The sequence below is a fragment of the Zymoseptoria tritici genome, chromosome 10 (assembly GCF_000219625.1).
Source record: "Zymoseptoria tritici IPO323 chromosome 10, whole genome shotgun sequence".
NCBI lineage: Eukaryota > Fungi > Ascomycota > Dothideomycetes > Mycosphaerellales > Mycosphaerellaceae > Zymoseptoria > Zymoseptoria tritici.
Window position 1 is genome coordinate 373,519 of NC_018209.1, and position 21,857 is coordinate 395,375.

The window sequence follows — 21,857 nt, forward strand, 5'->3', positions numbered from 1 at the left end:
GACGGCTGTGGGTATGGTGCCTCTTCGCGTCTGCCGCGTTGTTGTGCGGGTCGTATTTGCTGAAGATGGCGATCGTGCACATTAACGAATGTGCTATACTGGCGCTTTCTCTTGCAGATCATGGAGTTTGAAATTCGCGTCAACCCTGCACCCGCCGAATCACAGAAAGAAGATGGTGGGCAAGAAGGAGAGAGAAGTTGGCCTCGGGGTGGTGGTTTGTATTCTTCTGCCTGAGGCAGAACATCCTGCTTAGTCATATGGGCGTATCCCTTCCGTCCTTCCACTTGCCACTGTGCCTCTTCTCTTCTCAAACAACCTGGAGTCTCGTCACTCACGCACCCTTGACGCTTACAGGGCGAGTGATATCTTTCAGCTCACTCAGCTCACATAGAATGGACCGCATCAATAATCCGCCGCGGCAACCCATCGAGTGTGCTTCGATCTGGAGTTTTGTGTCGGATCCTTGAAGAGTACCAGGTAGTTCTTGATATGACCTTGTACGGAGATAAGCACCGCTGTGAGAGAGCAGATGTCCTTGTGGAACGTTCTGATGCCCATGCCGTCCTCAGAGCCAAAGGCCAGAGTTGCTTGGGAAACGGCATACCAATTTTCCGACATTTGAGCTTTCTACATCGGTGTGGCCAACTTTATGACAAGGTCGACAGAGCTTTCGCGTGACCCTCGCCGCCAGCGCTGCCGCCGCTGCTCTGGAGTCCCACTGTCCATGTCGCGTCTGTTGCGCCGTATGTAGGCTCCCCTCTTGACGAAACCTGGACACAAAAGACTGACGGACCGTATCAGTGCGAAAACAATTGCTAGATTTCTCAAGACGGCATACGCCTCGTTCATGAGAAGGGAGGTAAGGGTGGGACGCTATGGAAGCAGGTGAGGAGTGGCAAGAGGAGGAACCTGAAAGGACTATCATGCAATAAGACGACTTCGAACTTCGGACAGGTTGTCCATGCCGATTGGAGCGGGAACATTTGAAATTGCTGCAGCATCGTCAGCCTGTAATGCTGATAATTCATCGTTCTCAACTACCGTGTGCGCTCCTGTGCCTTGTGCAGATTTATTGGTCTCTGTCCGCGCAATCCAATCCAATCTCGCCACCATTCTTTCAGCTCACGAGGGTCAAAGTTTGCTCGGATGATCTGTCCGCCTGTGCTCAACAACCTGAAGGCGTGGAGTTGCGATACAGGCAAGCACAGCACACTGATGTTTTGACAAGATGGAAATATCAGAACCGACATGGTGAGCTGTTCGCACTTTGTCTTATCGTGCCGCATACATTGTCTTATACGAGGCTACATCCTGTCGATCATAATTCGCAAGAGACTGACCTTTAATAGACCGATCTTTGTTTCAATGTCCCGGCGAACTTGAACAGCTCCTCTTCCCAATTCGTCCCGCCGATGGCCTTGCTCCGTGATGAATCTTCTTGACCCTGACGACCAGGCCGACTTTCTTACAATTCCCTTCATTCCTTGCTGGCCACCTCGCTTCTCAATCCCGCCACAAGTGGTCCCGGGCATTTAGCAATGTCGTATAGAACTCCAGATGACGAGCACCCTTAGAGCCAGGCCTGTTATTCCGAGGATTTCGCTCTTGGTACCGACCCATCGCCACCCAGCGTCCTAAGATCGCATCGTCCAGATTCTCGAGGAGAGCGTCGAAACGAGGGTCTTCGAAGATCACGGGCCCATACAGAGTGCGCACAGCGAGTGCCAATTCTGGGTACTTGCGAGCTGGCATTTGGGCCTCCCCCAATGCTGAGAAGTCCCGGGCATAAATCGGGTCCCCCCATTGACGAAGCTGGCTTCCTGCCTCATTGCTAGCATCTTTGTACTCAGTATGGAGGTCCTTTGGGCTCAGTGAGTTCAAGTATGCTAAGAATTCATCATCAGCGGGAAATGGCATTGTGTCCGGGCCTTGCGGCGGTTCCGATTGACTGAATATGGTGGGCTGTTCTGGCGGATCCTTGTGTTCGGCTCCAGCTGCGGAAAGCTGATGAGATAACAAAGCATCCAGTTCTGCGGCTTGCAACCGTAGAAGTTTGGCTTGAGCTTCCAGCTCGCTTATGTCGATCCAGAATTGTGACTGCGGTGAGCTGGTCGAGTCGTTCCATGATCGCGATGGTGGAGAAGCCGCCGCATCAGCCAACGTACCTCCGGCCGCGGATGCTGGGCTCCAGGACATTTGGCTCTCTGCTCCTGACCTAGTAGGCGACAAGCAGCTGTCGTGTTTCGCTTCAGCATTCCAATCCTGCTCACTGCCACTTGCGCTTGCATCTGAGTTGGAAGCAGGCGAGGTGTCCGACGGCTCTGGTGAGTAACCGTGGCGCCCCGCAGACAGTATTTCTGCAACTTCGAAGAGCATAATGTTGCCATCATTATAGACGTGGTGAACAACGGCAGGACCACGATGGGAGTTGAAGAAGCGGCCCGTCATGATGGGGCAGGCCACAACTTTCCGGATGGTGCGTAGCAGCTTCGTGTCGATGGGAAATGAGTTTTCGTTCCGAGCTCGGTGTTTGGCGGCACGGACGTATGTCTCCCAGTATGAGAGCAGAGTTGCGATGAAGGTAGTCCCGTCGATCCCCGAGAGCTGGCGATCAGGATCGAGGACATTGGACAGTGCACGTCGGGCGATCGGGCACCAGGCGTCTCGTGGGACATCAATGAGCATTGCGGTGATCTCAACAACGGTATCGTGCCATGCGCAGATTGCACGCTGTACTAGCTCAGGGATTGGTCGTTTCAGGACCATTGGTATTCGCAGATAAGCCAGAGCAGATGAAGTGGCAGGCTGACAGGACGGCGGGCTGTAGCCAGCTTCGTGGAGTGGCATCGGATGAGCTGGCAGGTGAGAAGCCATGTCGTGAAGAGTGAGGAGAACAGACAAAGCGCAGCAGCAATATGCACTACGCAGAAGAAGTGATGTGTGAGGTGGTAGTGCGGGTACTTCAGCGAAAATGTAGTTCGTGCGTCGGTCGAGATCAGCTGAGTCACTAGCTCCATGCGCCGTTTGCATGTGACAGCGAGCTGGCGTCGACGTAAAGCTACATCGTGAGAAGTAATGAGATGAAGTAAACAAAGGAGCGACGAGCTCACCAAGAGACTAGAGTATATGTATGCAAGCGTCGTTCTTGACAGTATGTACAAGTCGAGGTCCACTTTCATGAACTTCAACTCCTCATCGTGCCTGTGACGCTGTTCGATGTGAAAGCTAACCCTCGACAAGACGCCGGCTCTCGTGGTCTGTCGCCCATCTACTGGCCCGGAGTAATCTTTCGCCAGGGTACCTCTGGATCCGTCGATCGTCTCGCCAATCCTCTTGTGATGTTTCTCCTGGCGTTGCAATCATAGCCGTCGGAGAGAGCACACTGTCTGTCTCGCTGCTCCCTCGCTCGCCTGCATCTATGCACTACAACCACCGTGACGGAAGAGCATTTTGTGTCAAGATGTCTTCGACCCGCAACAGCGTCTGATAGAAGAGCAGGTGTCCATCATTTTCGGACTCGGATTCAGAGTCTGGATCGGCCGAATATCGACTCGATACCTCTTTGCGCCCTGCAATCGCATGGGTAAGATTCTCAAAAAGAATGTCGAATCGAGCATCGTGGCGAAGGTTGCGACCGTAATTTGTACGCACGTCTCTTGCCAGCTCCTTGAATTTCGACGATGGCATTGTCCTCATGTCCTCGGCCAGGAAGTGATTGTAGTAGTCCTCGTTGCCCCAGAGGCGGAGCTGCTCACCCACCACGACACTGGCTCTGTGGTAAAGCTGATTCGCTTCTCGCAAAGTCATGTACGCCCAGTTCTTGGGCTCCACTGCTCTCGCTGGGGGTAACGGAGGCACTTGTAGCGCTGACACCGGTGAAGCGGTTTGCTCCACGATCACAGCTTCAGGCAGAGTGGCGTTAATCGCATGTGCTGTTGCTTGCACGGCTGACGAGGGGACAATACTCTCGCCCACCGTGGTTTCTTGAAGCACAGTCTCAGTCGTCCGCTCAGACTCCTGCACCACTTGTACTTCTGGAGAATGGGTTGTAGCCTCAAGTACGGTGTTCTCCGACAGCAAAGACGGCACCACTTCCACACACTCGCTGACAGCTGAAGTTTCACCGAATCTGCACCGTAAAAGGTCAGGTAGCGCGTGACGTAGGACTGCGCTGATGGTCTCCAAGTGGCCACGGAGTTGAGGATGAGTGTTGAGCTGGATGATCAGAAACTGCGGGACACATTCTTCTAGGAAAGCCCGAGGGCCCTCAAGAAGCCTGTCTGGTGGAGTGATGACAGCTCCCAGCGGTGCAATGCTCAGAGTGGAAGAGCCAGGGAGATCGGCCGCCGTGGCTGGACTGGGAATCGATGCGGGAACATTGGTAATTTTGTCGTTCGTTGAATGAGGAGAGTCTTGAGGTCCAGCGGGGATGTCCGTCAGCAAGGAGGGAGTTGTAGCATCAATATGGATCGTGGAGGCATCAACTTCAAGCTCAGGCTGCTGTGTGATCGAGGACACTGTCTCCTCAACCGAGACGACTGTATCTCCTTCCGTATCGATGTGGGCTTCGGCGGTGACTGTGAGCGATGGTGCCGCAAGATCTGTAGGATCGGCCTCGATTTGAGTAGGAGTGTTCTCAAGATTCGATTCTAGCGTGATCGAAGGCGACACCTCCTGTGTTGGGGCCATAAGGAGAGGCGCAGCAGCCGGAGTGACTGTTACATCAATGCTCGGGAGAATTTGCGAAGTGACCGGCGTACTGTTCCGAAGCCTCATGGCGATCTGGTAAAAGACCTCATTGAGCTCCTGGTGCTTTTCGGTCGTTCTATCGCGACCAACTGCTTGTGAGCTGTAGAATTCATTCGCTGTTCTACGGCTGAAGTAGGCTTCCCGAATTGTAGTGATCAAATTTGAATCAATCGGGATCCTGCGGGCAAATCTTGCTCTCGCGTCCGCAGCCGCAACATAAGACCGCTTGTACCGCAGGAGAAGAGCGACATGAGTATTGTCGTCAACACGGCAAAGGTCGCGGCGGGCGGATGCTAGCGCTGCGATCAAGCCATCACGGTGAATGTTGTCGGTGTCGTGGATGGTGGAGTGCGGCACTCTGATCAACATCGCAGTGAACTGCGCGGTGGCCTCGTGGTAAGCTCGAATGGCGTCTCGCACATCATCAGGAATGTCGACTGGTTGGCGTTGAAGCGCACCGACGCCGGATATTGGGGGCGAAAGTCGGCTCTGCATCATATGCGAGCCAATGGCTGGATGGACGGCCGCCATATTGTCTGCGATGATGTGCAGAAGTACTGCGCAGACAAAATCAAGGAGGTGCGGTAGATGTTCAGTGAAGCTTCAGCTCGTTTGGTCCAAGAGTCGAGGTCAGCTGAGTCATTGGCCTGATTCGTCATTTTGCATGTGCCAGCGCAGCTCTGTGAGGGAAAAGAGTGAATGAAGCGGCGATCCTGCGCCCTTTTTAGACATCAGGCTTGAGTCCGTGCTCGGTCGAGAGGATCAGAGCTGCGACGGATACTCTGGCTTTCTCGTACACTCGCTGAGCCTTCGGGCCTTGCAGGCGGCTCATCGCGTTGGTCGGTGCTATCGATCTGTGCAATCACAAGACAAACGCTATGCAGAAGTCAGTACTGACATGATCTTTGGCGCAGCTCTCAAGCTTGACAAGTTACTTGTAGCCTCGTTCGGCTGGACGCAAGTACGCCATCATGTGCAGAAGCAACATCGGAGAGGCGGTTTGCTCTTCGTCATCGATATTCGACTTGGCAGATACTGATGCAGTCTGGCCGCCAATGTCCCTCCATCGTCTGGTGAAACGAACGTCCGGGTGCTGTCTTGTGCGTGCCTTGAGGTCTGATCCAGTAGTGGCAGCGCTGCTCGTGCTGGCCTTCTTCTTCTGATCTCCACTGACCACCTGCTACATTCTCGCCGTCACTCCCTTTTATTAAGCATCTGCGGCTCTTGTCAGGCCATATGTCTTGCGGTGGCTGTTTTTTCAAGAAAGTGTCATGCTCTTCTTCCTGCAGCCTCGACTTGACGCCGAAGGCTTCTCTCCGGACTAACATGGCCGGTCCATCTTCTCCAGTGATCAGCTTCAATATGATCGTAGACTCGCGGATCCTCTCCGGTCTGATACGTGCAGCATGGCTTTATCAGCATGCTTCTTCCCGTCATTTCTGCGACTTCGGGATCGCCTGCGTATCTCAATCTTCCCGCCTCGAGCGACCTCTTCGTACCTGAAGATAGAAGCCCCCCTCGATTCGGTTTGTCAATCCATGATTCGGTGAAACACATCTGAATCTGAGAAGATACTTCCCTTCCTCACTTCGCTCATTTCTTGGGACCGACTTGACCTGGTGCGTACAGGTCCACGAACCGGGGTGCCGTCGATCCGTTCTTTGCAAAACATGCATGAACCTGGGCAAGATACTTGCCTTCCTTGTCTCGCTGGCTTCACGGGGACTCTGGCATGCACATATCTGATCTGATCGGCATCGTCATCTTGTAGTTTGCGTAAGCGAAGTTAAGATCGAGAGTTTGCCTACCTCACTTCGCTCGCCTTGCAGCTCCTCTCTTCCAGCCCGATAGTCTTCGGCCTCCTTCTACTCTCTCATACCCACAGCGTCGTCCTCATTCTCTCGGTCCCCGTTGAGTTCACGCGAGGGAGGCGGATGTAGCGGCGGTGTCTGGTACGGTCCTAGTTGTAATGTCAGAAGTGTGAACGCAAGAGTCAGTGCAGATCGAATTGCGGCTGGCAATGGCTACGGCGTGGTTTGGTCTGCTGTTGGCTCCTGCTGTTGTGAGTTGTCGAAATCTGAACTCGAAGCCGTTGACAAGATGAAGCAAAATTGCGGAACCACGGCGCTTGTCGCGGGGTTCTCGGTCAAGCGAATAGTTGCCTTGAGGCCCGGGCATGGACTTGAGTGAATGATTACTGTAATTTACAATCTATGCTGCTCGGTCCATCAGTCACGATCACCCGACCATAGTGCAACGACATACTGTATGTGCCATCCTGGCGATAAGGCTGAACTCTCGAGTCGACAGGACATTGCCCTGCCCCTGCTCCAGCAGCGATGCAAAACGTCTCTCAGATCCCACGATTGAACTCCACCAGGCCTCCTTCGCCACCCTGCTCCCAGAACTCCTTCTCAAGACTTGTCGCCTTCACCGCCTGCCGCTGTGGGAAAGCAGCCAACGCCACCGGAAGAGCAAAGATACTCGTCGTCAAGATCAGACCAAGGTTGACAGGAAGCGTCAAACGAGGATTGCTTCTCAGCCACTCCATGCGCTGCAGGCGTACCAGGATGAGAGGCGGAAGAACCATGATCGGAGTTGCGTTCAGCACACGAGAGACAGCCGTCTCGCCCACAGCAAGCGTAGCTGCCTTCTTACTCTTCCCAAGCGGCTCGAGAGCTTGATTCGCTTGCTCTCGCTTCGTCTTCGCCTCCTCTGATTCGCTCGGGTACACATTAATCCCCTGCCGGATCTCCTCTCCTCGCATGAGGAACACATTCAGCACACCAGCACTTGCCACTGCAGCGAAAGGCACCAGTCTACCCAGCGTAATTCTGGTGGCAGGACTGATGTTCTTCAAACGTGGCAGGATGGAGTTGAGACCCACTGCAACACCACAACTTGCTCCGACAGCCATGACATATGACTGTGCGATGCTTGACATGGACATTGGTGTGCTCTTATTGGCATTGGAGAAATTGATGCCCACGTTGAGGGACTGGTTGGCAACCTGCCATGCGACGGTGCCCATATTCGTCATTCCAGGCGTAAGCATGCCGGCTGTGACGACCAGATTGGACAAGACGAAGCATGACATCCGGAATGGTAGGAATACTGGTTCGCCGGTATCTGCGTTGCATCAGAATGAGTCGGCCGTCGGTTGGAGCTCAGTACGGACCTGGATGCAGTGTCGAGTCGACGATCTTCTTTGCTGTCCATAGCTCTGGTGTCATGGATCGAATCGTGCCTTGTTTGTACTGAGTGACCAATGATTTGGCATTCTCCAGGGCGGCGTTGGAAGTGAACAGTGTTCTGCAAGACTGTGGTCAGCGCGAATCATCACTACAAATATCGTACTGTGCGGCTGACTGTCTCGACCTTGCGGTGAGGTACCATGGCCCATGAACACTGTCCAATTGTTTGTTCTCACCTCGGATCGGATATGTCTGCGGAGTGCTTCACCCGGCCCAGATAGGTGCTGAGATCATGCCGAGAAGCAGGCAGATCTCTGCTGCCGGGTAATGAGGCCGACATGGCTTTGTGTGGATATGAGAGGTGGGAGAAGGAGGCAATGGAAGTGTGACTGATAGGGTGAGGTGCTGGCGGAATCTCGGCTAATCAAAGCGCGCTATCCCGTTGGCTTGGCATGGCCATCTTTTCATCTGAAGATTGGGACAAACACTCCCTCATCAATACAACATCAAAAGGTATCAGCTGCTCCCGCACAGCTGTGCGGGAGTCGATCAGCATCGTAAAGAGCACTTCATCCGCAAGCTGCTCGCCCTGAACCGTCTCTCACCGCGCTCGGTCTCGTTGTCTTTCGTCACAGATCTTGAGCAGGATGCACATTTGTGTATGAGACAAGATCGAATTTCTCCGGCGGTTTTTGAGTACGGGAAAGCTTGCTTGCCATAGCCCATCTCGTAATTAACCAGTTCGGAACAACCCTCGCAATCATGAAGGTGGCATTATGACAATATGTACACTATACATTATCGAACTCTCCAGCATAATAACGTCATGAAACAGACGTCCCTCCATTTCAACGCCTTCTGTCGACCTCTCGCAGGACATCTTCGTTCCAAGGTCGCACGACTCCAGGCGACGGCCGCGCGTGCACGGACATCGGAGATGGTCCACCAGGCGAAGGGTAGTGTCTCGGGGAGGCGAGTGTTGCAGGAGAATCGTTCTCGTTCGGCACCGGGATGTCAATGTGGTAAGTCGCATTATCTTGCGCAGGGAGTGGAGGCGAGAGCTGGGCCTGTTCTCTTGCAAGTAGTAGATTTAGCATCTGCTGTCTTTGCAATTCCTCCTCTGGCACGGTGTGAGGATCGAAGACAGATCTCGTGGATGAGTCCGGAGGCATGGCGGACGGGAACATGTTCCGCGCATAGTTGTCATAGTAGGCAGTGTCTTGCCACCGGAAGGACTCTGCATCGCCTGTGGACATCCCTGGCGTAGAATGGCCGGGCATGTTCAAGGGAACCGCCATACTCTGGTTCTTCGCCTTGGCTATCCTGTTTATCTTGCGCCGGCTCCAGATCTGTAGGATGCCGTATACAACACTGCTTACTCCAGCCGCGACAGTTGTCAGAAAGGCGGGTGTGTTCCAGTGGTATCTCTTGAAGAACAAAAAGTCGTACGTGACGGTCAGGACACCGACGAAGCAGGCTGCCAATGCCGGCTGAAAGATGGATTCTACCTGAAAGAGGGGATTCGGAACGACGATGCATACCAGTAGAGTCGCAGAGAATCCAGCAGTGAGCAGAGCAGCCGCAAAGATTCCAATCACTTGCGTTGGCACTCTCAGTTCGTTGTCGCGTTCGAAACTCGCCGGCAGCATGAGGAAGCTATCTCGCGATCAGCGAATGTAGACTGGCATGCCTGTGGTATCCTGCTTACCCTCCCAATATCATGAACACCGACACGACTGCCACGGCCTTCCAGTACCAAGTCACAGCATCGCGATCTGCGTGTAGTCCATCTATTGTGCGATAAACCTTCCCTCGCGAGCGACCCGAAGTCGCCGCGAACCGCTTGATTGCATCCAGCTTCAAGTGTCTCTGCTCTTTCGCATGCGATAGTTTGAGGCCTTCCTCGCGATCCGTCAGCGCTTCCCTATCGCACTCCTTTCGTGTGCGCGAGCTCGGCCTTCGAGGAGATGTCCCTTTTGATCGTATTCGTTGCGGACGCCGGTCGATCTCGTGTTCGCGAATCGCTCAAGCTGGCAGTGGCGCGAGATGTCCTCTTCGTGTGTGTTCGCGGTCTGCCTTCCACCTGCTCGTGAACGCGTCTGCGGAGGCTCGAACAGATAAGAACATAGACACGGGATCCCGGCGACACTTCGCCGTCGTGGCCGGAGGACCATGGATACGAGGTGTAAGACAGTGGGATGCTAAAAGTGGAAGAGCTAGCAATAGACTTTGGGAGGATTCAGGCTAGGAGCGGTGGCAGCTTGAGGTAAAATGGACGGACGATGACATACATTTCATGGTCTTTAAAGATTCAAGGTGTTGCCAACGAGCAGGCCGATACATTGTGTTTGCTTGGACGAGACTACTTGTTTTTGAAGCTGGAACGGTTATGCATAAAACAGATGTTGCAAATTTTGACATACAGGTCGAATACTTCGTGCATGGGGTATATGTAGTCCTCTTCCAATGCAAAGACTTCTCAGAACACAACTGAACAAGGCATACAAGGCCACTACCAGTTGAGATCGCTCTCTGCTTGCTCAAACCCAAGCTCCAGTCCATCGAACATCGACCATCAGTCTTCGAGGACAACCGCAGGCTCCTTCGACACTCCGCTGGACTTGCGGGACTTCTTCTCAGCCGACTTCTTCGCCTTCTCCGCCTTCTCCGCCTTCTCTGCCACCTCCTTCGCCAACTGCTTTGCCATCTCAGGCTTGACTCCCCAGCGCGCTCCCAGATTGGCAGAAGAGGCCTGGGTCCTCTTCAATCCTGGCGGTGACACGCGCCTCGGAGTCCGCGGTGCTGGGCCGGAGCCGGTGAGGTCGATGCACGGGACCTCCTCCAACTCATCATCGATCACGATGATCGCTTCCGCGACAGCACTCTCCCTCGAGACTCTGACCTCCTGCTCCCTGGCCTGGATGCCGGCGAGAACCTCGAGATCAGGTCCGAAGTTGCTGAAGGCCTGGTGGTTGGCCCTCCTCTGTCGCTGCACTTCTGCCCTGCGCGCCTGCTTCTCCGCCGCGTGAGCGGACCACACATCGGAGTACTGGCACTGCTGCGCTGCCAATGCGTCGCTCACGGGCATTTGACGCCTTGAACCGTCGGGGTTGACCCAAATCGGGAGGTCGCGGTCCTCACGCCTGGGATTCATCCATCGCTGGTCGGCACTCGGAATGGCGGGAGGAGTATGCTCAGGCCCCGGGTTCGTCGCCTTCCACTGCTGATGGAACAGCATATCTCTCTGCACGTGCGGGTCGGCAAGACGCTTCGCCTCCTTTTCGGCCTTTTCATCCTCTGCCCTCTTCCTCCTCTTCTCAGCTCGCTCGGCGTCCAATCGAGCGCCATTCGCTCTGGCAGCGTCGTTGAACGCCAATCTCGGGTCGGGACGCTGAGTCGATGCCTTGCGTTTCCTTCCCTGCTTCGGCGCCGGAGTCGGAGTTGATGGGCATGAGGAAGCCGGGGTGACGTTGGTCGATGATCCAGCCGCAGAGACGGGAGTGCTGGGACCAGCAGGTGAGGTGCTCTCACCAGAGGACGTTCCCTGCTCTGTGACCTGAGCGGAGACGGCCGTTGCGGAAGCTGGTGTCACGGTCGTCTTCTTCGATGGTAGAGCGAGGCCGCCGGTGTGAAACGGCTTCGCCTGAGCTGGTCTCTGCTCTGTGACCTGAGCAGGTGCCGCCGGAGTGGAAGCTGGTGCCTCGGTCGCCTTGGCGATAGGCTTGGAGGGGAGTGCAAGGCCGCCGTGGTGGGATGACTTCACTGGAGCCATGTTCGGGAGAGCCAAGCCCACATGTGGAGCGGGCTTTTTTGGGAGCGCAAGTCCCGACTTGTGCGCTGGAACGGCCGGCCCCTCTGGCTCGAGGGCCGGAACGACCACTGCCGCCGACTCTGGCTCCATGGTGGACTCATCGTCGAAGAGAGAGTCATTGTCGCTGTCGCCGAAGAGAGGCTCGCCATCGCCGAAGAGCGAGCCGTCGTCATCTTCGAGCTCCTTTGCAAGTGAGCTTGCTCCTCCACACGCTGCAGACACGTCCAAATCCATGGCGGAGTCTTTCCGGCTGGTCTCTTCGTCGGTGACGATTTCGGAGCCATTGGCAGCACTGTTGTTGCCATGGTCGGTGCTGGTCATCTCAGGAGCAGCATGCTCTCCCTGAAGTTTCTTGAAGTCGTTGACTCCAATCAAGATGTCCTCGTAGTCGTCGGACTCCGAGGCGGTGGACTCCTCGTCGTCCGAGTAGCAGAACTCGTAACCACCGATCATGCGGGGCATCTTGTCTTGATCTCGGAGTCGAGAAGTAGTTTGAAGTGTATGGGTGGGCGCTGACTGCCGGAGCTGTTGTGGTAGTGCGTGAGAGCTGAGTAGTCTTGCTGAGAGTGGTGGTGTGCGAAACTGCAGGTGTGAAACGGGATGGAGAGGAACAGAGGAAAACGGACGAGATGGACGGAATAAGAACCTGCGAGGACTGCCATTTTTCCTCGACAATCGCAAGAACGGTGGTAATGCTCACAGTACATCTTGAAATAGCCACAATGCGTACCGTGGAAACAGTATCGGAGGTCTCGAAACTTTGTATTGTGAAAATTTTGTTGACAATACCAATTTTTCGCACAATCGCTGACTTTTAGCCATACAGCACTGCTCCCGAGTGAGGTGATCCGTGGTCCTGCGTGAGAGTCGTGACGCAAGACCCGAACATATCGTGTTGCGAGACCTTGCTTCGCCAATACGCGCGATGCCGTTCGCTATTGTCCGCTATTGTCCGCTGTTGGGGCGCGATGAAGCACCTGCGCATGCGCTCCCGAAAGATCCAGCCGCGACGAAGCGTAGGACATCATTTAGACGAACAGCTCATCTCGAGGCCCGCGCAGACACGCATTGGCAGTCGCCGGTGTAAGGGGCGGACGTCAACACACGATCTCGGGGGTCTAGCAGGGTCGGCTACCCTTGAGCAAGGCATGCACCAGATTTGCGGGGCGCAAACTCAATTGATGAGGCTCAAAATCCAGAGCCATGGTTCGCCGCGATCTTGAATGAGTCAAATCGGAAACCTAATAACCTCGTGAGCCCTTGGAACCCCGAACCACAATATAGAACCCCAGTGAAAGAGATGCAAAGAGACCACTTACATGCGAAGTTCGTGAGCGCTGTTAGTAGTCTCAATGTTCCACCGAATGCGTCCCTGTTCACGAGAACACGCCAGCCCGTCGCATCACCCCTTCGAAGTCTTCCATGCCCACCCCTCCCAGCCCTCCCCCGGTCGCCTCGCGAATCATATCCTTCAGCACATTATCCGGTACCTCCTCCCTCAACTCCCGCGCAACCCTCTTCAGATCCAGCAATGTAATCGCCCGGTCCTCGCCCTTTGTGAAAAGCCGGTACGCCTTCTCCACCTCCTCACTCACCACATCCGGGTCATTGTCCCGTGCTCTCAACTTCAACGCCGCGATCGCGACAAAGTGCTCATAACCGACCCAACCTGCGTCGTCCGGGTCGACCGTCTCGATCAACTCGGCGAGTTCGGCGTTGTCCTTCGGTGGGGCGTTCAGTGCAATTAGACAGCGGCGGACGTCGGAGGTGGCGATGAGGTGGTCTTTCGAAGATGGGTCGTCCTCGTCGGGTTTGGCGAAGAGGGTAAAGGCTTCTTGGATCTCGGCTTCTTCTTCGGCGGAGATGTCGTTGTCTTTGGCGAGTTTGGAGCGGCGTTTGGCGGGTGGTTTGGCCGGCGCGGCGGCGGGTTGTTTGCGCTTAGGAGGCTGTTGCTGTGTTAGTACCTTGTGTATGACTCGAGCGTGAGTGTTGCTCACCATGATCGCTATGCCAGCGCACAGATCTGCTCACATCGTCTCAATGGCTCTTGTCGCAAGCAATAGGATGACGTCCGATTCGAGAAGCTGCAATTGGACAAGCGCTAGCATGACTAAGCAAGACCTCCACCTCAAAGTCGAACAGCAATTTTCTCCTCTTCTTCAATACCATCGACATGTCGCATGCTCATCATGAGTTGCGACATACCGTCAACCCCGCTGCGCTTATGATCTCGCTGTCGAAACTCTCAGACTCGATGATGTCCAGCAGACTTGGCCGCAGCTGACCCTCAATCCTCTCATCTTCTTCCCTTTCCTTCAACATCCCCACGCACAAAGAAACGCTACCAATTAAGCTAGAGCTTACTCAACTAAATTCAACCATAGTGAGCAAGTGTGGACAGAGTAGCCAGAAGAACATCCTCGGCTCCGTTACGACGGGGTCGTTCTCCTACGCATAGCTTTTCGAGGCCATTCACCGGCCTTGATGTTGTATGATGCGGAGATGACATTCAATCACTCGACAGGGAGATTTATCAACGAGGGAAGGTGGCAGAGAGCAAGTAGCAGATCCAATGAAAACTCTTGCTGCAACATGAGCAGTGCAGTCGTCAATGCCAATGTGTCCAATTCCATGCATCCTATCTGGGTATATCCAACCAATGCCCGCTAAAAGTCTGTACAGTGTGCAAGCCTTCTCCTTCTCCGATTCAATAATGCAGCCAAATCCTGCTTCTAAGAGTCATAGTTGCCCATATTTCGCCATAAACGCCCTGGCTGGTCTCGGATCCTTCGTCGCCACGAAGTACTCCCCATGGTCCGCACCCCAGCTGACTGAGTCCGACCAGTACTCAAACTTTTGCTGCGTGAACTGATTGACCACCGAGTCAATATTTCGCATCGCCATCTTGTGTCCCACAGGCACGAATGGTTTCAGACTGGCTACTCGACAGCCATCTTTGAGATCAAGGAACATGTCCCGCAATGTGTCGTTGAGCGCCGGGTCGAACGCTTGATTGTTGACCAGCACCACGTCCGCGCGCTTGAGGACCTCGAGAATCTCCTCGTTCTTAGTAAAGTCGCCTTTGAGGAGGTGCACTTCTCCGACCGAGAGACCCCAGAGACGAGTCCGAGCGGGGAACTCTCTCGCTTGCAAAGCGGCCAGTTCGCAAGGATTGTCCATCATCTCGATGCCCCAGGACTCGCATCCAATCTCGAGCGCCGCTTGAAGCACAACGTTGCCCACGCCGGAGCCGAGGTCGACGAAGATCTGCTTGTGGTTGAGGCCTGTCTTCTGAAAAATCTCGCTACAAAAGCGCGGGAGGAGTTCGCCGTAGACGTTGTTGCTGAAATTCTCGTACCGCCGTAAAGTCTCGACTTTCCAACTGACAGTGCGGGCGTAGATTTGATCGATGATACGCTGGATCCACTCGAGATCGATGTTGCGGTGTCCGCTGAGTCGTGTTTGAATGGAGCCATCGGAGAGAAGGTCCTGAAGGGTAGTGTTGAAGTCGTTGATGACTTCGATAAAGTCCTCGACGCTTTGACGCTGCCAGGCCCGATTGAAGCGTCGTGCGTAGCCGGCCTCATCGTGACTGTACTTCGTGGCGAGCTCTGCTGGGAAGTAATATGTGCAGATGGTCTTGATTGTCTCGGTGATGTCCTCCATGGGCTTGTAATCTTCTGCTTGAATTGGGAACTTCAGCTCGAACCGTTCCTGTTGACTCCGGCTCGGATACTGAAGAGAAACAGTTTGGAAGTCTTCGTCTTCCCAGGGATTCTTGAACTTGTCCTTGTGTTCTCCTGACGTTACATCTGCGCCATGGATAATGTCGATAACAGCCTCCTCGGCAAACGCCTCTTTCGACAACAAAGATGCCCGAGGGGGTCTGCTGTCCACCGAGCTCGGACTGCTCTTCAACCGTTTGCGCGAGGCGTCCGATTCGCTCCCTTCAGTGTCGTTGCTCTGATCATCTTCACTATCGCTGCTGAACAACGGTCCTGGCTGTGGCGTCACGCTCTTCCTCTTCACCCCTCTTGCATTTGAAAGCGCTCGTTTCGCGGGATTGGCAGGTGTTTTCGAGTACGAGCTCTTTGCGTTTGAAGATTTCCACCGGTCGGGGTCGGGAGCTCGCGCAGGCGCGGCGCGAGAGGCGCCATTCGAGGGCGGTACGCGGACGGTTTGCTGCTTGATGGGAACCTGCACAATGGTCCTTCGGACGACAGACTTGCTTCTAGCGCCTGTGGTAGTTTTAGGGAAGTTCATGTTGGCTGTTTCGAGGTCGGGACTAGCGGAGGTGCTTGCATGCAGCTGTCATGCTTCGACCGGGGATGCAAAGTATGGGACGAGCGAGGGATGTCGGTAGGCTATGCGCTACCATGGAAATGGTCCCGAACGATGGTAATTGTATGAAGTGAATGAATGTGCTCGCGTGCTCGCTCTATGAATTCCAGGTAGAGAGGGAGGATTGTGCAAGGCTGGAGGAATCGCAGGCTAGAGGTTTTGCGAAAGTCGGGCTCGGCTTGTTGAAGGAGCGATCTTCGGCAGGCGCATCGCCCCAGCTGCGGGCCGATCATGCACATTTCATCAACCACCATGGGAAAGGTACTGCAAGGTGAAGTGCGCTCATCATGTGCCTACCACCACATGTTGCAATCGGAGAGACAGAGACAGACTCTCGTCATGCGAATCGATTCAGCATTGTGCATCTTGCGCCACGGTTCCGCAATAGACTTCACCCAAGGTACGGGGCGCCGAAGTCGTGGGTCGAACTCTCAGATCTCCTTGATCCTGTCCGTATTTCTTGCTCCATTATCCTACTCAGATCGCTCTGGCGACTCGCCTGATCGCACAATCTGGAAGATATGAGCAGCCGATCTGAACCCTTGCCTCATCACTTCACAGGACGGTACCAATCATACAAGCAGAAGACGCAAGAAGTGATCGAATGGTTGCTCCTGAATGCGGGCTCATGCGACTCGAGCGCTATTTCGGCCGCAACGCCGCGGAAGTTGAATGGCAGCAGGAAGACACTCAAGATCAAAACGCGCGCCTTGATCGACCTCGCGGAGACCGTGAAGTCCAAAAGAACCCCCGTCCCAGCTGTTCTCCTCAAGGACCTCGAGCAAGTGGTGCAATATCGACGCGAATTCGCATCCTGGTACGAGCTGAAGGGTACCGAAACAGAGGCTCCAAGCAATACTGGACATCAGTTCTTCATTGGTGTTTGCGAAAAGGTATATCAGCTAATCGCATCCTCAGAAGCTCCGGCACCAGCCAGAGTAGGATCGAAAAATGGCAAAGGAGCCGCATCCTCGTCCATCGTTGACGCAGCACTTTTGGACAAGACAGTCAGGAATCTCTTCGCACAGCTCAAAGTTGATGAACCGAGCGTATCGCCACTCGGCCAGGCTCCAAAGCGGAACACACAGCTTCCGAAGAAGCATGCCTCCGTTGTACTGGAGAGCGACCAACGTGAAGCTCATGTTTTTGCGATCTGGTGTCATCTACAGGATATGCGCGATGTTCGTGAGCTCGTCACTCAAACGTGGCAGAGCTTTGCAAATGGCGATGTCAGCCTCATTGCTGCTGCCCTCGTCCTCGAGGTGGGTCTGATCCTCCTGCACTCTGCTGACACTGAGTTCGTTCGCGGCTCTCCAGAGTTTGGTTCGTGGTATGCCGTCGCTAATGCGCTCGGTATCATGGTGAGGAATTTAGGACCGCGCACTGCGCATGCATATCCGATGTCGCCCACTACGAATCCGACGGGAGTTCCGCTGCTATCCAGCAACAAGTTCATGGATCTCCTATGTCCAGGTGCCGCAAGCGCAGTACGCAGCATTCATTTCAATATCAAGCATCAGGAGGAAAAGCCGAGTATCTGCCGGCTACCATGAAGGACGAACACTACTCATTTCTTGACCTTATGGGAGACTCCATTGCGGAATTGCATTATCACTCGAAGAAACAAAACTCGCGGATTGAAAGGAGTGAGTTCATCATCGGCCTGGTGGAGTACTGTGCAGGTCGGTCCAAAGCCATGCCCACGTGGCTGGTAGTGAGCTACGAGATCTACTGTGCGATCTTCCAGATGATAGGCTCTTGCCCGGACATTGCGGCTCGCACCTATCTTGACGAATGGCGCCGCTGAACGAAAGCGTGATCAAGTATCGTACACTCCTTGGACAAGCTCAGTATCCCACACGGCCGAGAACGGGAAACTGGTCCATTGAACTCGACAACGCACTCGAAGCTTACGCTTCATGGCCTTTCGACAAGCGAGGGCAAGACGGGAGATATTCCAACGACGAATCAAATCCAAGGCCGCGCATGAGAACGCTTCTACACTTGCCGTGTGCGATGGGCAACCTGCTTTTCAGCTCCAAAATCAGAATCCACAAGGCTGGTCTCGATATCGCCGGTGACCTCCAACAAGTGGTTATCATGGCCCACCTTTACACGGCGATGCGTCGCTACGGCATTCTCAAAGCTGCATGGCACGACATGGATCTGGTACTCGCGCAGCAGAAATCGGTGCAACCTCTGTTCCCCAAGCTTTCGACGGATCCTTTCGCCATAGTCAAGCATTTCCTCGTGGCACTGGGAACGCCGCTAACAGCTTTCGCTGGTGGGCAGCTGCCTAAACCTCCACCCGAGAGTGTCGTTGGACCGTTTTGTCGACGCCTTCAGGAACCCTCCCTGTTCCTACAGAATATGGACAAACGGCACGACGAAGGACGCTTCAAGCGGCAAAAGCTCATTGAAGTCGTCCTGAATACCATGACCGAGAAGCCCGGACGAAAGCGCCCGGTAAAAACAGCCAGAACCAGATCGTAGAGACAAGGCCTGTCGAGCTACTATCCACATTCAAGAAGAGTTTCATCTCCGACGAGCCACAACTTGACTTCGACTATTTCGGCTTCTGGATGTCCTGCCACTCCATGTTCCGCAAGATTCTCAACGACGACGACATCTACGATGTGTTGGATAGAGAAGCAGCTGCGAAGGATGAGCTCGACCTATGCTATGTCGTGGTATATTAACTGCTCCTGGGTGCAGCCAAAGCCGTCAGTCGCGGGAAGCCAATCCAGGGCTTGCCCATCAACGCCGCTGCCGAGCTGATGGAAACATTCATTTCGTCTTCTGGCAATGGATATTCTCAAGCCGCCTTTCGCGTGTCCAGCGGACGGATACCAAAGGATATGCGGCCGATACTGCGGGAATGGACGCCGAGGACCCTCGGCTGCCGCAGCTATTTTGTCACAAGATCCTGCCTCGACGTTCGTAGGCACGGCTTCTAACGAAACTGTATATGACCCGAATGGGACCGAAGAACGGTTTGAGATTGCGAAGGACCTTGAGAAAGATGTTTACGCTGCGGCGAGCGAGGATGGAGCCACCGAGTGGTAGGAGATGATGTACAAAGGCGCGCCTTGGAGGTATGCCGAGCTTGATGTAGATTGATGGGTACGGGGTGATCGGTCAGGCTTCGTCCCTTTGCAGAAAATGCGAGTACTGTGAGGCCGAAGTTCCTGCGTCTTTATGCTCCGTCGACCTCCTCCAATCCACTGTACCCAGATGTTGCGGTGCACTTTGAACGACCTACCATGCTTTGAAGTCATATCGATTCCTGCTTCGGTCAAAAGTCGTGGGAAGAGTCTAAAAAGACCGGCCACCTTTGACATCGTTACAAGACTTACAACAGACAACCTCATCGCCTGCTCGTCTTTCATGTCGCTTTTCTCCATATCCTGCCATCAGCTCCACTGATCTTGTGCACCTGCAACCATTGCGTGCATCTGCAGACTCCCCGCAATGATGGCTCCGTGACGTCAAGATGATAGATTGAGCAGCTCTTGCATGCGTTTGCTCATGCAGTGTCACAAAGGTAGGTCGATCTTTGGTCGGATGAAGCTGTCCAGGTGAGTAAAGAACATTGGTGGCAAGAAATACTCTTTCCTCTTTCCCGAACAAGTACACTCAAGTCTTCCAAAACAACCGAACATCCTCTCTCGAGCAGATCACCTTCGTGCTTCCAACCAAAACGCAACAAACATGGAGCACCTCCCCGAATCCAACGGAGCAAAAGGCGATCCCGAGTCGACCAAATCCAGCGTATGCACCCTCTCCCACTTCACTCAATCCACCACTCACCTCAACCCCCAGCTCCTCGAAACCGGCGCCTCCCACCTCCAATCCTTCTCCCCCCCCTCCCGCCTCTGCGCCCACCTCCACGCCTTCCACGTCTACACCTCCGACCCCACCCGACACTCCTCCGCGCACCACTACTGCGCGCACGTCAACGAAGACATCCGCCAATGCATCCTATACGACTCCCCCGGTCCGAACGCGAAGCTCATCGGGGTGGAATACATGGTGACGCCGAGAATCTACGAGACGTTGGATGCGGAGGAGAGGAAGTTGTGGCATAGTCATGTTTTTGAGGTCAAGAGTGGGATGTTGGTTATGCCGCAGAGTGCTGTGCCGGAGGGGATGTGGGAGGTTGCGGAGAGGAAGGAGATGGAAGAGGTGGTGGGGTTGTATGGGAAGGTTTGGATGCTTTGGGATGTTGAACGGGGGGATCGGGTGCCTTTGGGTAGGCCGGAGTTGATGGGGAGTTTTACTAGGAAGGTGAGTGGTGTTGAGGGGTGTGGTGGGTGAGAGGAGGGACTGCGCTGACGGTGTTGGTTTCGTAGGATCAATTCGACTTTGAGAAGGTTGTGGGTGACAGGGATGAGAAGTTGGGAGTTGATCATAAGAAGAAGGCGGAGAGTCGGAAGTATATTGAGGAGCCGAAGGTTCATGAGGATGCGGATGCGGTGTGGAAGAGTAAGAGCAAGGAGTGAGATGGAGACACTGGGAAACTTGATGGTTGATGAGCTGAAGAGGACATACCGTATGCGGAGCATGTCATCTCTGTCTCGAGCAACTATTCAATTGCAGACTTGCCCACGAAGGGAGGCGTGCTCGAAGTCGGGTGCTCGATCGCACCTCTGCGCAGCGCAGAGCAAGTCGCGAACACTGGATTAGCTGTCGTAGAAGCAGATCAGGTTGCGAAGCAGCATGTCAGTTCACGAAGTTTATGGTAGCAAATGCATTCGCAAAAACGCAAATCATCCGTCCTGGAGCAGACCAACCTGCTCATATAGTCGATAGAGGTCTACCATTCCGCACGAGCTCAGTATGAAACAGATCGCTGCAGGGAAGCAGAACATAAAAAGCGCCCAACTCAGTCAATGCTATATGTAACAAATGCCTGTAGCCTGTAGGTCATGGATGAGGTTGAAGAAATTCCAGACTCTGCCCACGACTCAAGCACCACGGGATCTTAGACACATTGCGATCAGCGCGAAGGTGGAGTCCAGTATTTGGAGATGTGGCTCATCACGTGGAACTTTCACATTTTTAATATTCCGAACTATTTAGCGGTGAGTGAATCAAGCCCAGCGCACACAAACGACATGAAGTTTCCGAGAGAGAGACGTCGTCATCATCATAGATCGCGAACGGATTTGCATTCACACCCGACGACCTTTTCTTCGCCAACCTAATGCAAACGCCATGATGACTTTTCGATTTCGCAGAAAGAGAGACGAAGAGCAAGACGTGGCCTGCGCCACTGACGGTTCCTCCACCAACCCGGCGCGATGAAGCCACATTTTGTGTGAATGAGCGGGTTTTGGTCTAGCTTAGGCCAGGGGCAAACCAAGTGCTGGTGTCTGGCGCGTGCGCCATCCCGATCGCATTGGGACGGGAATTTCCCCAGGCGCTCGGCTCGTTCATCATCACAGTTCGGAGTCAGATCCAAGTTTTCGGGGTTGGAGATCGTCGGCGAGGAGACCAGGTGGCCCTTGTTGGGAGTAGTGGTCAAGGTCGCAGAGTCTGGAGTGATGAGTGGCCTCGGTCTTCACAGATGGATGGTGAAACGTGAGAGGAGTGATGGATTGTTGTATGCAGCAAACTCAGACAGGTGTCAATTTCATGAGCAAAGAGGTTGTCGTCGTCGTCGTCGTCGTTCAAACCGGTTCATCATTCAGAAGCCGTTGCGGTGGTTGGAGCTCCGTCGATGACGTGGGCACAAAGGACATGTCTCCCTTTCGTACCAT

At 54.2% G+C, this 21,857-nt stretch overlaps 8 protein-coding genes across 8 annotated transcripts; 2 read left to right on the forward strand and 6 right to left on the reverse strand.

Moving 5' to 3' along the window:
- Window positions 1-1,503: 1,503 nt before the first annotated feature.
- MYCGRDRAFT_96103 (uncharacterized protein) lies at window positions 1,504-5,280 on the reverse strand (the record flags this gene model as incomplete). Its single annotated transcript, XM_003849148.1, has 4 exons — window positions 1,504-2,735; window positions 2,900-3,058; window positions 3,111-3,117; window positions 3,652-5,280. The coding sequence occupies 4 exons, from the start codon at window positions 5,278-5,280 to the stop codon at window positions 1,504-1,506; spliced, it is 3,027 nt and encodes a 1,008-aa protein (XP_003849196.1).
- A 1,822-nt stretch (window positions 5,281-7,102) lies between these two features.
- On the reverse strand, window positions 7,103-8,283 carry MYCGRDRAFT_76112 (uncharacterized protein; the record flags this gene model as incomplete). Its single annotated transcript, XM_003849147.1, has 3 exons — window positions 7,103-7,878; window positions 7,928-8,061; window positions 8,180-8,283. 3 exons carry the CDS (start codon window positions 8,281-8,283, stop codon window positions 7,103-7,105), a joined length of 1,014 nt encoding a protein of 337 aa, XP_003849195.1.
- A 508-nt stretch (window positions 8,284-8,791) lies between these two features.
- On the reverse strand, window positions 8,792-9,716 carry MYCGRDRAFT_48650 (uncharacterized protein; the record flags this gene model as incomplete). Its single annotated transcript, XM_003849146.1, has 3 exons — window positions 8,792-9,180; window positions 9,244-9,599; window positions 9,652-9,716. Coding segments are annotated over 3 exons (810 nt in total), but the record flags the coding sequence as incomplete, so codon positions are not given.
- Window positions 9,717-10,267: 551 nt separating this feature from the next.
- MYCGRDRAFT_110965 (uncharacterized protein) lies at window positions 10,268-12,216 on the reverse strand (the record flags this gene model as incomplete). The annotated part of the gene is made up of 1 exon (XM_003849145.1): window positions 10,268-12,216. The coding sequence occupies one exon, from the start codon at window positions 12,214-12,216 to the stop codon at window positions 10,519-10,521; it is 1,698 nt and encodes a 565-aa protein (XP_003849193.1).
- A 923-nt stretch (window positions 12,217-13,139) lies between these two features.
- MYCGRDRAFT_28547 (uncharacterized protein) lies at window positions 13,140-13,658 on the reverse strand (the record flags this gene model as incomplete). Its single annotated transcript, XM_003849144.1, has 2 exons — window positions 13,140-13,475; window positions 13,515-13,658. Coding segments are annotated over 2 exons (480 nt in total), but the record flags the coding sequence as incomplete, so codon positions are not given.
- Window positions 13,659-14,514: 856 nt separating this feature from the next.
- On the reverse strand, window positions 14,515-15,717 carry DOT2401 (nucleosomal histone H3-Lys79 methylase; the record flags this gene model as incomplete). The annotated part of the gene is made up of 1 exon (XM_003849143.1): window positions 14,515-15,717. A coding segment is annotated over one exon (1,203 nt), but the record flags the coding sequence as incomplete, so codon positions are not given.
- Window positions 15,718-17,673: 1,956 nt separating this feature from the next.
- MYCGRDRAFT_105878 (uncharacterized protein) lies at window positions 17,674-18,128 on the forward strand (the record flags this gene model as incomplete). Its single annotated transcript, XM_003848750.1, has 1 exon — window positions 17,674-18,128. A coding segment is annotated over one exon (237 nt), but the record flags the coding sequence as incomplete, so codon positions are not given.
- A 1,678-nt stretch (window positions 18,129-19,806) lies between these two features.
- MYCGRDRAFT_76119 (uncharacterized protein) lies at window positions 19,807-20,732 on the forward strand (the record flags this gene model as incomplete). Its single annotated transcript, XM_003848751.1, has 3 exons — window positions 19,807-19,866; window positions 19,918-20,382; window positions 20,448-20,732. 3 exons carry the CDS (start codon window positions 19,807-19,809, stop codon window positions 20,595-20,597), a joined length of 675 nt encoding a protein of 224 aa, XP_003848799.1.
- Window positions 20,733-21,857: the final 1,125 nt, after the last annotated feature.